This window comes from Temnothorax nylanderi, unplaced genomic scaffold, assembly GCF_030848795.1.
Source record: "Temnothorax nylanderi isolate EJ_2023f unplaced genomic scaffold, tnyl_v1.0 TNYL_tig0001_pilon, whole genome shotgun sequence".
Classification (NCBI taxonomy): domain Eukaryota; kingdom Metazoa; phylum Arthropoda; class Insecta; order Hymenoptera; family Formicidae; genus Temnothorax; species Temnothorax nylanderi.
In genome coordinates, this window is record NW_027249063.1 from 4,402,997 (window position 1) to 4,417,603 (window position 14,607).

The 14,607-nt window shown below is 38.5% G+C and overlaps 3 protein-coding genes across 4 annotated transcripts; all 3 read right to left on the reverse strand.

The window, feature by feature from the left end:
- Positions 1–1,456: 1,456 nt before the first annotated feature.
- Positions 1,457–6,495, reverse strand: LOC139786779 (uncharacterized). Its single transcript, XM_071725923.1, has 7 exons — positions 5,697–6,495; positions 5,463–5,606; positions 5,209–5,322; positions 4,945–5,106; positions 4,648–4,857; positions 4,252–4,498; positions 1,457–3,745 (listed from the first exon to the last, which is right to left on the reverse strand). The coding sequence occupies exons 1-7, from the start codon at positions 6,402–6,404 to the stop codon at positions 1,632–1,634; spliced, it is 3,699 nt and encodes a 1,232-aa protein (XP_071582024.1). The 5' UTR covers positions 6,405–6,495; the 3' UTR covers positions 1,457–1,631.
- A 690-nt stretch (positions 6,496–7,185) lies between these two features.
- LOC139786860 (uncharacterized) lies at positions 7,186–10,744 on the reverse strand. 2 transcript variants are annotated; one of them, XM_071726006.1, is made up of 5 exons: positions 9,013–10,744; positions 8,650–8,937; positions 8,224–8,548; positions 7,854–8,093; positions 7,186–7,512 (listed from the first exon to the last, which is right to left on the reverse strand). In XM_071726006.1, exons 1-5 carry the CDS (start codon positions 10,742–10,744, stop codon positions 7,236–7,238), a joined length of 2,862 nt encoding a protein of 953 aa, XP_071582107.1. In that variant the 3' UTR covers positions 7,186–7,235. The 2 variants fall into 2 exon arrangements, with proteins under 2 accessions (XP_071582107.1, XP_071582144.1); XM_071726043.1 differs by lacking the exon at positions 7,186–7,512 and having other exon boundaries at positions 8,024–8,104.
- A 315-nt stretch (positions 10,745–11,059) lies between these two features.
- Positions 11,060–14,361, reverse strand: LOC139787510 (uncharacterized). Its single transcript, XM_071726677.1, has 5 exons — positions 14,155–14,361; positions 12,442–12,608; positions 11,939–12,208; positions 11,407–11,591; positions 11,060–11,334 (listed from the first exon to the last, which is right to left on the reverse strand). Exons 1-5 carry the CDS (start codon positions 14,359–14,361, stop codon positions 11,081–11,083), a joined length of 1,083 nt encoding a protein of 360 aa, XP_071582778.1. The 3' UTR covers positions 11,060–11,080.
- Positions 14,362–14,607: the final 246 nt, after the last annotated feature.

The window sequence follows — 14,607 nt, forward strand, 5'->3', positions numbered from 1 at the left end:
GTAAAGACAATGATGCGCTGCATGATATCTATGAAGCTTTATGATCTTTATGAATGGACGAATCACATGTACAAAATTTAACTTTGCGATGTTCCGCATTTCGCGTTTTAACCCCCATTAGTGACCCAAACCGCGGTATTAAGTTTTCGGGCACACGAACAGCCTAATGTTATGTAAAAATATCAGTACCCCTTACCGGCCCTCTGGTGTGTATATTAATGCACGCCGAAGAAGAGCGAAACAGGCGAGTGTAAGCACGGGAGAGGAGACATCGAACCACGAGCAGATGCTCCTGCCGGAATATCTAAATAAATCCAGCCCGCCCTTAAAATCCCAGAGTCGAATAAGTAATAACATCCACCGACTACACGGCTGTGTCCCATCCTTCCTCTATCTTTCTCTCTCTTTTTCTTCCTCTCTCTCTCTCTCTCTCTCCTCTCTTTCTCAGTCTGTTTCTCGCTCTCTTTTTCTCTCATTCCTGCCTTGTCTGTTTCGCCTGCATAAGCGAGCACGTCCGATTTCGAGACTTTAATTGGCCGGAGGGAATTCCGCCGCGTGGCCTTACTTTACGAGGAAACTTTCGAGATATTTTGAGCCGAGCCGGGTCGGGGCAGAAGGGAACACGCTGCATACACTCTTTTTCCGGTTAGATGGGAGAGTAAGTCGGCGAGATTGAGTCGGCGTGGCGGCCGCAGGTTTGAAAGATTTGGCTTTTATCGCGCGGATACATATGAAACGTTTGCATTTTATGAAAATCTTTGAGACAACATATACACCTGGTACTATTTTATTTTCTTTTTTTATTTCTTTGGATTAAAATTGCGTTATGAATATATATGTATATACCATTAGGAACTATGAAAAATTATGATATTATCTTATTTTATTATGACATCTTGATTAATTTTGTAAAGTAAATTCTAAATGTAAATAAGTTAAATATTACATAATCCAGCTAGGTAGAAATGAACAATGCTGTCAAGCAGCAGCCAAGATAGATGCTTATTTTTAAAAGTGTTCGACGAATTTATATTGCATATAATACTGGATGGCTATAATTTAATACTGGATTAAGATATAATATTTACGTATCAAAGTCTCTTAACTTTTGACGCAATCTGCCAATCTAATTATTGGAAGGCAACGCCATTAACTGCACTGCAGCGATGGTGCTCGTGCAGCTGGATTAGCGCGGACAGTGGTACGTGTGCGCAAACACGCGACGACACTAGGTTCATCCCGACGAGCTAGGACGATTTACGAGGTTTCACAGGCTTGTCTGGCGCACAGATAGGGCGAATGTGTCAATTACGATAATCGCGCATCGATGATTTATCCGATTTATCTGATGAAATTATTTAGACGCCCGTTGACAATTATCGCGTCGCGATTTGACCTGAAAATGCAACGCGGTATAATGCGACAGTCTTTCTTACATATTACACCAATTCGCGGCATTTCTCAATTTTCCTCATCTATTTTCCATACGTGTCATATATTACATTACATCAGTCAATAATTTTATTTTTATTATTATCTACGCCGAGCAACAAAATTCCTTTATTGCCCATTGATCAAAGATCTCGTTCATTCTGTCAATTTTGTTTTTTTTTTTGTTTCGTTAGTTCGCTTCATGTTCTTTTGTGTGTAGACGTCTCACTGGACATAAGGTAATTCTCACCACTCGCGAGAGCCGACTCGTTCACGCGAGACTTTCTTTGCGCAAATCTGAACTTCGAGCTTTTGTTTGCTAAATTATCCCTCGGAAAATCGACGGCATCTTTTCCTTCCGAGGTTCTCAAGCGGAATCTATTTCGCCTCGCGAATCGTCGGTTCGCGTCATGAGCGCGGCGCTTTTTAAAGGGGCCATACTCGAAATACGTTTCCGCGGGGTATCGATACATGTCGTCGCCTCTACCCGGGACGAAATGAAAGGTCGATGAGTCCGCAAGATCGTCGTAATACTGATACGGCCAACTCGGCAATTGCAAACCAACTTCATCATAGATTACTCGGTCGCCGAGCTCTGGATTATCACGTGATCTAAGTATCTCGCGAAGTTCACGATTAGGATCTTTCAATACGAAAGGCATCCCGAATTTCGCAATGCCGTTCGATCTTTTGTTGTTCCTAGGTCGAGATAGCCTTCGAACTTTAAGAATAATTTTGGGATCTATCCGTAAATCCTTGAATCTCTCTATCTCAGATGTTCGTTTCGCATTTCGATAAATTCTGCGCGGAAAATTATCATTGTCAGTTATTCTCAGGGTGGGCGAGATATTAAAGTCTCGGTTTCTTCTACGATGTTTTTGCCAAAATCTTGGACTTAAATAAGCGTTGGGTTGAGATTCCACGTCTTTAATGTTGCTTAATATAGGTGTTTCTTTTTCTATTAAACGAATTCTTGATAAAGCACGATTGTCATAATACGGCGATCGTTTTATTATCGGCAGCAACTTCCATTCGACGACGTCATTCGACCATTTATTATTTCTTAATCTCAGAAGCGCCAAATTATTCTCGGGATCTAGGTCACCCAGTTCGTCTAACTTAGCCATATATTTTTCCCTTAATTTATTTCTAGAAAACTTATCATCATCATAAAAGTGGTCGGTCATCTTCCAGTTTGCGACGTCATAAATTCTTTTCTCTCGTCCCTGTCTCAGATTTTTCAGCTCGATTTCAGGATCTATTTCCTCGCGTCGATAGTTTGTCGCTCGATTTAATTTTACAGTGTTATCATCTGCTTCTTTTTCCGTTACCGAAACTTTCTGTCGCTCCTTCGAGACCCGGGGCTCCGCGTCGCTCGTCAAGTTTACAAAGCTCGCGCTCCCGTCCGCCTTGTCAATTTTTGTCTCACGATTTATAGCGCAAAGTTTTCCTTTAACCTGGTTATTGGCTCCCGCATTTGTCGCTAACTTTTCTTCCGTGCTGACTGCCGCAGCCGCGAAATCAATTGCTGCGTTGGTTTTGTTATCCGCGAAAACATTGATCCTTCGCTCAACCAATTCTAGTTTATTTTCGTTCTTCGTGCCGTTATTGTTACTTATTTCCGATTTATTCCACGATTCACCATCACGGATTTCGAATGCTGTATGAGATTTATTGGAATAATCTGTACCCTTGCCAGTTGATGTCCCGCGAATTATGTTCTCTCGCTTCATTCTGGAACTCGTCTCATTGATCGGTTTACGTTTATCTCCTTCCGTCAATTTCTCGAATCGTTCCCTCTCCCTCCTTGTGTTATTCCTCATGTCTCTGCCAAAGGCGACCTCCTCCAGCTGTTCCTCATTCTCCTTTTTCCAAGCTTCGCGCTTGTTGAGCAGTATCACTTCGTCCTCCATGCGATTCTTCCCTTTTATTGGTAACAAATCGAGCATCCTGTCATTCTCGATTGCCGCGTTTTTCTTATCGGCTAATTCTCGTTTCCTCTTCTTCTTCTTCCCTCTCAACTTCGCATCAAGGAGATCGAACGAATCGTAAATTCTCGGCTTCTCGTAGCCTAAATAAAGCGAAGCCTGATCGCTTTCTTCAGGATTTGCGCGTTTTTGTCGTGACTTCCTATATCCTGGCGATGAACCTGCGCGATCTAGATACCTGTGATACTTATTGTGCCTGCGTTTCGATTTTCTGTAATTTTCGTTCTTCTTTTGATTGCGGGACTTCTGGCGTTTCATTTTGCGATGTCGTTTCGATGGAATTTTATCGAGGCTACGCGTTTCTCTGTGACGGGATGCAGCATGACCTAAAAATTTTAGAGCATAGCAGAACAAAAGTTTGTTGCGCTAACTTACATAAATTTCTTAGAATATTAAGTAAAAATATTATGCATAAAACAAATTAACCGCCCGTATCACAGAATATGCGAAATAATGACCGAGCGAATATTTTGTCGTGCAATTTTCAGACGAGATATTATGCGGACGTAATTACTCGGAGTTTGAAAGTTCGGCCGAAACCGCTATAGTTTTTTTTTATCGACTCGATGTAGAAATAGTTTATCATGCCGTGGTATTTAGACCGAAAACATTTCCGATAACCAATTTCCCGATATCGGTAGTTAAAGGAACATCGCCAATAACATTTGTTTACCGCATTTTCTGCCGAAATTTTAATATGCTTTAACTGTAAATTAGGAACAAGAAAAAATGTATATTATTATATTTTATATTTTTTGAAAAAAATTAAAAAAAAATTTTTTTTTAATTGTAAGAAAAATAAATGCGTGTAACCACCAGAAATATTACGTACTATTATGGAGTCGTTTATCTGTTTCAAATGAGACATTGTCGAACTGCAGCAGATTATGCGTATCGATTGGCGAAGAAAATGCATCTTTTGTCATCGAATGGCTTGCATTAGTGGCATTAGGCAGCGCGTTTTGATACTGTAAGATATTTCCGGTTCCAGCTCTAGCTGCTGCCGATGCAGGCTTCCTTTTTGTTTCTGCAGTTTCTCGCTCTTCGATATATCGCAAAAGTAGGTTTAACTGCTGAATCTAAATAATCATAAAAATCTTTTCTATCATAATTTTTAGTAATTTTTCTTATATTTATGAAATATTTCTTATCTTACATAAATTTTATCACATTTTTAATCGAATATTAATTAACAAATAACGATATAAGCTTATAAATAAAGTCTTACCAAATAATCGTGGACTGTTTGAACCCTCGTTTTCTCTTTTGCAGTCAAAGCGTTATATTCCTTTACAAGAGTTTCCAATATTCTCACTTTTTTCTGTAAATCATTAATATTTTCTTCTCCTTCTTGTTCGGAAGCGCTGTCAAACAGGAATTTGCGTCCAGTGTCTTGCTCTGGAATAATTTTCTCACGGACCAATGGCAGCGGTGGCGCCTGAATTAAAAATTAATATTTATCAATTAATTGAAAAGCGTGTGATACGTGCATATAATTAATATGTAATCGAAGATTATAATATACTTCTCCCAACAATTCCTCATCTCGATCCACCTCCAGCATCCATCCTAAAAATTCTCGCATATCCGGTGATAAAGAAATGCAAGTTTTCTTTTGCACTTCGTTTACAATTAGCGTACCGAGGAGCCCCATAACTCTCTTTATCATCGTTTCCGTGTGATTCGTCTAAATCATATCAATGAAAAAAATAAAACCATTAAAAATTATCAAAATTTCTTTTATACACGGCATACTCAAGTCTCTTGAACTAAATAATATCGTGATTACTCCATCTTCGTCGAGTCCTTGTCGATAAATGTTACCCGTTATCACATCTTCCGTTTTGTGATCGCGGTGAAGCCCAGGACCAAAGACACTCTTCAATTGATCATTTTTTTGGACCTACGATACCGGAACTAATTATCATCAATCACCCTTATACCAGAAAAACGTACACACTTGTGCGTCAAATAATTTTTCATTTTCGATGGAAGAGATGTCGAAAATAGCTTTGATATCGCGCGACGCTGCCCTTTACTTGCCTGTTGGAATATTTGCTCGACGATTTTTCCAGCCAGTTCGCCGTGAAGAGCCACGTCCATCTGCGACTCGTCGTCGATGTTGTCGGCTGCGAGGAGCAGTGTAATTTCCTTTCTCCGTGCATCGTCCTCCTCTGGCTTCACTGTCTGAAAAATCAACCTTAATTCTTTTCTCTTTTTAATCCAGTCGCGCGACCTATATGATGCCATGCGATCAGCGATCGCCCTTTCACTCACACTCTGATCCTCCGCGTTCTCGTAAAGCACTTTTTTGCCCGATGCCTCGTTCATCCCTGCACGAGACAATTCTTGCTTGGCCGTTTTACTCTTCTGAATTCTGGTGCGTCCAATCAAAGGAGGTGCTTCAACTTTGTTCCTCTGCTTCGGCTTTAAATCACTTCGGTTAACGTTCTTCGACATATCAGATCGATGAGCATGATGTCTTCTGTTTCTACTTGAAGAATGTGAGCTGCTTTTCTTTGCGTGCTTCTCCGAAGAGTGCTTATTTTTCTTACTCCTCTTTCCGGGTCTCCCCTTCTTCCTCGTACTGGTTCGCGGGATTTTCGAGTATTGATCAAGATCTTGTGTGTCACTGTTCCAATTTCCAATCTCATATCCGTGATACACTCCATCGAACCGATTTTTGAGGATATTCGGAGAATGAAACTGGTTACTTAAACTTCCGTCCATTTCATCGGAATCGCGTTGATTCTGATTCAGATCGTCGTAAAACGCGCGATATGACGCTGCCCTTCTGATTCTCGGTGTTTGATTATTGACGTATTTTTGCTCGGCAGCTTCGAGATCGCCGTTTACATCCATATTAACCGTATTCATTAAAATCGATTCTTGAACATTTTTAGCGCTTTGATCAGACACACCACGATGATTGTTAAAAATATTGTATAAGTCCATCATTGTATTATTGTACCAATTTTTTGACATCGATGAATTATCGTGAAAAGTTTGCGTAGAAACTCGAGTAGGCTTAAAATTTACATCAGTTGCATTTGTTACGTCTAATTTATTGTCTTGATCGTAAGTTTTATTGAAACCAGAAATTACTGTTTCGTTTATAGCCTTTAATCCTCTGCCCAATCTGACTTTCACATTATCATCGAAATCGTCATGCCAATCTAAAGATTCCACGAAAGACTCCTGCAAGTCTTGCGAATTAATCGCCGCCTGTTTCGCCAAATTTAGATTTCGTTTCAGTAGTTCATGTGTCTTGGGCTCGATATACTTGCTATTTTCATATGGAGAACCGGAATCTGTATTGATTATTGAACGTCCCTCGGGAAACGGGATATTTTTATCTTCTGAAATCTATACCGATTAATTACTTTATATTGTTGCGATTGTATTATTAAAAAAAAAACAATAAATATCGCGATAAATAATAATCATACGCGTACTGTATACATTCTCGGCTCGGTTGTTGTTCTGACGGAAAATATATTCGGTGAATTTCTCTCCGTCGAACTCTGCTCGAAGCCGCCTTTAAACATATCATCCGTGACTTTAAGCGCGAAATAATCGTTCGCCAGAGTACTATTTGAGTTTGCAACTGTCAGTCAAACGTAAAATTATTGCCATTACATAAGCTTTATCAAAATAACGCCTGTAAAACTACAGAAGCGTGAGAAAGAAAAGAAAAAAAAATGGGAATAAATTTGCGATTAAAATCAGGATCAATATAAAATGTTTGAAAATTATATGGATAGATTCAATTAAAGTAAAAATAAGTAAGAGTTTCTTTATTCTTGATGATTGCATTCAGTATTTACTCATCCAAGATGCATCAATCGATTGGAATCTCCTTTGTGCGTTGTCGTTTTGACCCAAGCCGAGGAATCTATCGTTCAATGGCTGTAATTGAGAGGGATTTGTATCAAGCGTATCATCTGATTCGTAGTGTAGTCTTTGATCGCCTTTGAGTCGGGGTCCGCTCTTTAATTCACCATCAGGCCAATCGTACACATTCTTCAACTCCTCATACAGAGACTCGACATTGTTTGAATCATTTTCTTGATAATAATAACGATCTTCTCGTCTGCAAAAAAAATTATTAGATCTCAACAATTTCGTGAATCACAAATACGTATATACATATATATATATATATATATAGCACTTACAAATAATTTTGACAGAATTTATTTATGAGCTTCTTTGTCGATATTTTTAGTAATTGAATTTTACTTAAAAAATATAAAATTGTAACGATTATACATAGAATTATGATAGATTTCAAATAAGCTATTTTTGCAAGTTAACATTAAATTAACTAATTAGATTATAATTAGTAAGCAACACTTTATAGCCTCTTTAAATTTTGAATATGTACACTATATATTATATTATAATATGTAACATAATTTGAAACATTTGTACCGGTCGTCTCCAAAATCTTCATAGAAATCTTTCGAGGCTCCCAATTCTCTGCTTTGTTCCATACTCTTGATAGGTTGAATATCCAACAAAATATTTTTGATAACGTCGGGATTTACATCTACATGGTCCACGTACTCCAAAGGTTCATTCAAATTAGTTTTCTTCTTACAGCTGTCTTCTAATAATGACTCTGAATTTTTCTTCGACAATGCCATTCTGTCCTCAAACGGTTGGTCCAACCTATCAGACATCTATTTTTTGGTCGTTTGCATCAATAGTATCAAATTGCATGTACTTACATGCATAAATTTATGTTTACAATAGAATAAAATATATGACTACTGATAGCTTGCAAAATAATCCGATTTACCATTTTGATGTCACAGCAGCTGATTCTTCATGATAAACATTATTATCAAAATCTTTGTTCTGGCGAATTTTATCCGAGTTTTCCTTAGTCGACAATTGTTTTTCCTCATTGAACACATTTTCGAAGCTAGATCCTAACGAATTGAATGACTTCTTATCGTTTCGATCGTTCGTCTTATTCTTACGTTTGCCAAGATCGATGACGATTTCTTCTTTTGGCTCCTTGTTCTTTGCTCGTGCCTTTTTGCGTCCTTCTTTTATCATCGCCTCAGCGTTCTCGTTCTTCTTCTTCCCTAAGTCGCCTGGCTTACTTGGTGATTTGCCATCTGCGATCAATTGAAATATCGATGCCCAATTAGTTTCACATATTTACTACGTTTTTGATTACATGTTTTTAATGTAAATTTTATTTCGCTTACGTTCTTACCGCGCTTTCTTATCTTGGCGTTAAATGAAAGTTTGTTGTCTCTATTTTGAGTCTCCTGTTCATTTATTGGCGTATCGTGCTCTTGCTCTTCGTCATCATCATCATCATAATCATAATATTCGACCATGTCCAACATACTATGTCTCTTTTTCCTGGAAATGCTACTGTCCCTGTGTTTCTTGTCAAGCTTTCGCTTAATCAACATGTCAACTTTAGCTCTTATAGGATCGATTTGTTGTCTAGATGAAGATTGTCCCTCTCTCTTGCTTTCCGTTGCTTTATCATCATCTGTAAACGTATTATCGTTATTTTTGTGTATTTTTTTTTTGTTATGAATGGCAAATCATCAAATGAGCGTTATACCTTCGAATAGATCTTCTTCTCTGTCATTATAGCTCCCCTTAAGTTCTTCGATATCCTGATTTAGATAGTCTTCATTAGTTTCTTGGTTCTCATCGTGATTCATCTCCGCTTCTTTCTCGACTGCTATATTTTCAGGCTCTGCTTCATTATTGGATTCAACATTTTCATAAGGATATACAGATCGTTTGTAACGAGCGTAATGATTTGTTTCGGATATCTGAGAATTTAAAGCGTCTTGCGATATACCACTTTCTTCAATTTTATCTTCGCGGTTGACTCTAGTCAATACTTTTCTTAAATTTGCAGAACCGGTTATTTCACTTTGCTGTCGATTCTCATTCGTGACATTTTCAATATCACTCTCAATCGTGGTATTAAAAACTGATCTCGTGCTTTTTACCGATGAATCTTTAGTTTCACCGTCGTTTGAAATCGTGGAAATCCATAATAATTTCCTGTGTAAATTATTATCGGATTTGTGATACTCCTGAGCTTCCATTATAGTTCGAATACCTTCCTTCACATTCATAGTTTCATTTCCGTTTGACCCGAGAGTTCGAATATCGATTCTATCGGTATCCAAATTTCCATTCGATTTATTTGCGATCCCATTCTCCGCATTTACAGGTGGAACCATCTGTTGCTGCTTTCGCAAATCGTTGTCTACAGTTACCGAAGTGAGATCCTTCAGTGTTATCGATTCGCCAGACTCAGACGTGTTTATATATGCGGCTTCCGGCTTCATTATCGCATCGGTGACAGAATCAATCAGCGAAGTCGAAGAGGCTTCCCTTGCATTTGTATTTCTTGACTTGTCGACTTCATCTTTGTTTGTCTTCATCCTCGCCACGGACATTTCGTCTTTTTCCATTCGCCGAGACAATCTCGCCGTCGTCTCTGCTTCCTGCTTTTGATACGGACGCCCTCGAGGCTCAAAGACCTTGATCACACCGGGTATCGGTTCGCGGTTTTGCTTTCGCGTTTCGTCTACTTCGATCTCTTTTTCTCTCGCGGCTACGGTTGTTTCGACGCAGCTCCACAATTCATTTGTCGCGATGCCGAAGCCACGCGATGTATTTCCCCGGGGAAACTCCTTTTCCGCGCCCTTCGATTGTCCGTCATTCATGCCGAGTCGCGATATTCTCTGAGCCGCAACTCCTAATTTCTCTTCGCCGCTTCGATTTTTCAGGAATTTTTCAGAATCACCGTCGTTTATTGAAAGACGTATTGAATCGAGGAATGCGTTCGGTATAGTGACTGCATTCTTTTCGAAATCAGGCGAGTTAGTACGATTCTCCGCTATATGATTGATACTTTTTAATATCATCTCAATTGTGGATCGTTGACTAATTTCCTTCGGGTTTATTGGATCTCCACTTTTGGTAATACGTTCTGGGGAATGTGTTTGAAGATCCGTTTTAATGACAAATAATGATTTGTCGTCGATGAAATGTTCATTTAAATACAGCTCTATATTTGAAGGATATCTTAGTCCAGAAATATTTGTTTTGTTACCTATTGATGGGATAATTGTTAAATTATTTAAATAATTATTTAAAAAAGATCCTTTATCTAAAGAATACTGCGAATCGGAAATGTTTATCTTATTAGAAGCGTTTATCGAATTTTTTCCATCATCGTTGAGATAATTAGAATACAATTTCGTAACGACTTCTTCAATATTTTGTGTCGTAGTACTCGTAGTTATATTTTCGAAAACGTCTTTAATCATTTGAGCTTTCTTGTTATTTTCAAGAATATCTCTTTTGTTATTTGTGTAATTTGTATCTGCGACGAAACTCTTACTGCGTTTACTACGATCATGCGATTCTTTCGAATTTTGTTTCCCAAAATATGGTTCCCCAAACTCTATTCCTTGAAAAATTCTTGAGTCACTTTCATCTTCGTTATTTATATTTTTTGCTCTCTTTAGCCTCCGTATTGTTTCTTCATTTGAATGACTATCAAGATCTCCAAAATCATACACTTCAACTGTCGATCTTGGCTCATTCCACCAGTTAGATTCTCCTGAAAAAATTAACCATAGCAATGACAGTAGTAATTAGTGTTAATAGTAATTTTTACTTCTCGATATTATATTTCTCCTCTTATGGCCCAACATCAAACTATTTCTTAATTCTAGCACAGTTTTCTTCAAAGACTCCAGTGATGACGGTGCGTTTCGAGTTTTGCCATTTCTGATTGCAACCGAAGATCCCCGGAAAGCGGTGAAGGCATTTGCATATATTGGATCGTGCAACGATACTTCAAATTGATCCCGCGCGTCAGTATCGACGTGTAACTTTTCGTCCTTGCTTGAGTCTGAGAGATCATGTTTAATACGCCATTTAGAATTAGGTCAACATCTCAACATTTTAATTATTTCGATAATACCGGAATTAACGCGAATTTCACGAGCAGGTTCGTAATCACGATGCCATATATTCTCGCCGTTAGTCACTTTGGGAGTCTCATTAGAATTCGACCAGTCGCCCGAGGAATGGAGCTTCTTCTTTCCAGTCCAATCTTTCAATGGCTGATCGGCCATCGTTCCTCCGTCGTAGACAGCTCTATCTAACCTACGCTCAAGAGTGGATCGAATTTCTATCTATCTACTATAAAAAATATGCGATAGCTTTTAGAAGATTTAGGTACAGCTATGAAAAATTTAGACGCTTAATATAAATCAAATAATCTTATAAATTACATATAAATTTATTTTTATTTATTTTTATTTATTTTTTATTTATTTAAATTTGTTTATAATAATGAAAGAAATATCGTTTTAGAAAGATAAAGGTATGATTATTCCGTCACTAAAAATATTTTATTAATTTGTAGATGTTTATAGATATAATAATTCTTTTAGATTACAATTTAAACGAAATAAAGTGTAGTTTTGAATGAACATTGTTCCATCGCTTACGTGCCACGGGATTGATAAGGAGCGTCGAAGTCAGCATTATCAGCGGCTTTCTTAAATGTCATGTCATTATCCAGATAGACTCTCTGAGGAACATCACGAGCACTCTTCCGCCCGTATTTCTTCTTCTGCAGCATCCACATCGTTTCATAATTCCGATCGAAGCCCCTCTTGCCGCGTAACCTACTTCCATAACCGATATCAGCCCGTTCTAGGACATCCCCCGTGCTGACGGATACCGTAGAATACTGGTTTGTATTACGCGCCAGCGGACTGTAACGGAAATATTCTTATTAAATCAGTCAATAAAAATTGGCGCGTTTCTAAATTGTAGAATGCAAATATCGAGGTTGCTGGTAACTTTTTCCAATTGAAGGAGACACTTGTAGCAATTAAAATTTATGGAAATTGAGTTAAGCTTACTAACAATTCATATTGAATTTATTGCGTTTTTTATTTCTTTTTTTTCTTCCTCGTCAAAGCAACAGATAACATAAGGGTCTTACTCATCTAGGCGAGTTCTATGATTAATATGATGCGTGGCGTGATCTATCGACTTCAAATCGTTCTGCGCATTTAGAACATCTTCCAGAAATCTATTTAAAGCCACGCTATTTTTCTCATCGTTGATCACCACAGATTTATTCGCGGAATAATTTCGACTGCCATCAACCTGTAAAAGACAATATTATATAGTTTAACAAGCATGTATCAATTTTCTGGTATCTTTACGGAGCATCAGAAATAGTTTGTGGAATTTGTAAAATAAGAGTAGATGAAAGAGAAAGAAAGAGAAAAAAATTAATATTACACAAATGACTCGTACTGTTGAATGTATATACGGCGGCAGGCTTAGAACGTCCTGCAGCGGCATTTCTGCCGCGAAGACGGCAGAATATTCTGTCGCTGACAATCCCTTCCTGCCACCCCCCCCTCCCCCCACCGACACGTTAGCGCGTTATAATAATGCCGAGTGGGTGTCCCGTAACGCATCGCGTACATACTATTTCGCTTCGTCCTTTTTCCGACGCGCTCGCGCGGCCAAAACAATGGGATTCTACATCCGGCAGCCGCGGGCACGGGACGCGGTATTATTAAAAATTCACTCCCCCCTCCCCTCCCCTCTCCCACAGCGTGGCTGAAGTGGCCTCTGGCAATCTGCATCTCATTCCCGGTGGGCCCTTGTGCCATCAGGTGGCTGGCAGCCACACCACTGGCAGCGCGCTGTGGAAAAGGGGTGGAAAACTTGAGCCTTGCGACGCGGCGGTTTCACGGCAGGACACATCGTGGTCGGTTTGCCAAACAAAAAAAAGATTTTACACTCAATTACACGCGGCATTTAACTAAATAAAGACCCGCCTCACCCTCGGCTTGTCTTTCCACCCTAACGTAGCTCTGTACAGAGGCTAGAATTCTTTTTATTAAACTGCCTGCGATAATGAAATATCTTGATTGAAAGACGTTTAATTTTATTAGATCGTGTAACTATAGATTGTAAACGTGTATATTAAACGATATATTATATAGTTAAATAGTTAAATAGTTTTTTTTTATAAAAACACTATAATACGGGAAAAATTATATTTTACTATTTTGTCATATATAATTCAAATTATTTTAATCGTTCTCTATTTTTAAGGAACGCATTAACAATATTTTGAGACATTCTGATTCCGTTTGCGAGTACGACGATCGTTTTCATAGATTCTCCATCAATCGGCCATTGCGGGAGTCGAGTACCGAAAGTGCGGCGGGTATAATCAATCACGAGACATTTTCGGCCGCAATACGCGACCGAAGAGAGGAACGATAGACGACAGTTCGCATAGTTCCGAAACGGAAACGGTAATATCGCTAGCCCAGGGCGACCAACCCTTTGTCATTTTGTCATTCGGCATAAAGACTGAGAGCTGGCGGGAGAGATGCTCTGCGGCACGTTGCGTCGCTCTGCGTGTCTCTCGCCAAAAAGAAATTAACGCTTGAGATATTAAAACGCGCTTGAGAACAAGAATCTATCGTCGCGCATCGCTCTCGGCCGGATCAGATATCGTACGTTTCTCTTATCAAACACGACGATATTCTTGAAATCTTTGTGAAATCTAGCAGTAGAGTTTCCATCGAAAAAAATGCGTGTCTTATCGAGTAAAAAAAGAAGTGATTTTAGATTGATTAATCCAATATCGAATTAATTTTGATTACGTAAATATATTTTAGTTTACCTTATTATCTTCACATTGATGTGGGGAAATGACCGATTTTTCCGAGTTCTTAATTGAATCAGATCTGTCCTTCATGTACGTCGCTTTGTTCCGATCATATTTGTTAACTTCCCCCAAGCTGGGTGTAGCAATGGCAAGCATGATATAGATCAGGCATACTCGAAGGCAAAATAGTGAAAGAGCGGACGATCTGGCCATTTGTTTCATGCTGTAAAGAATTGTAAAGTATTATAAGCTAATATATGTGATATCTCAAGATTATTTTCGGCAACAAATGTATCATCCATGATATACTCTATATTATTAAGACTCATTAAAATATTCAACTTAATTATACGATGCAGTAGATGTAAAATTTTTAAAATAGTATGCATTGGAAACTTAAACGAGAATATCGGCGATCGATTTCCTGATGATTTATACGAGCCAAAGAAATGGGGCAAGTCGAATTCA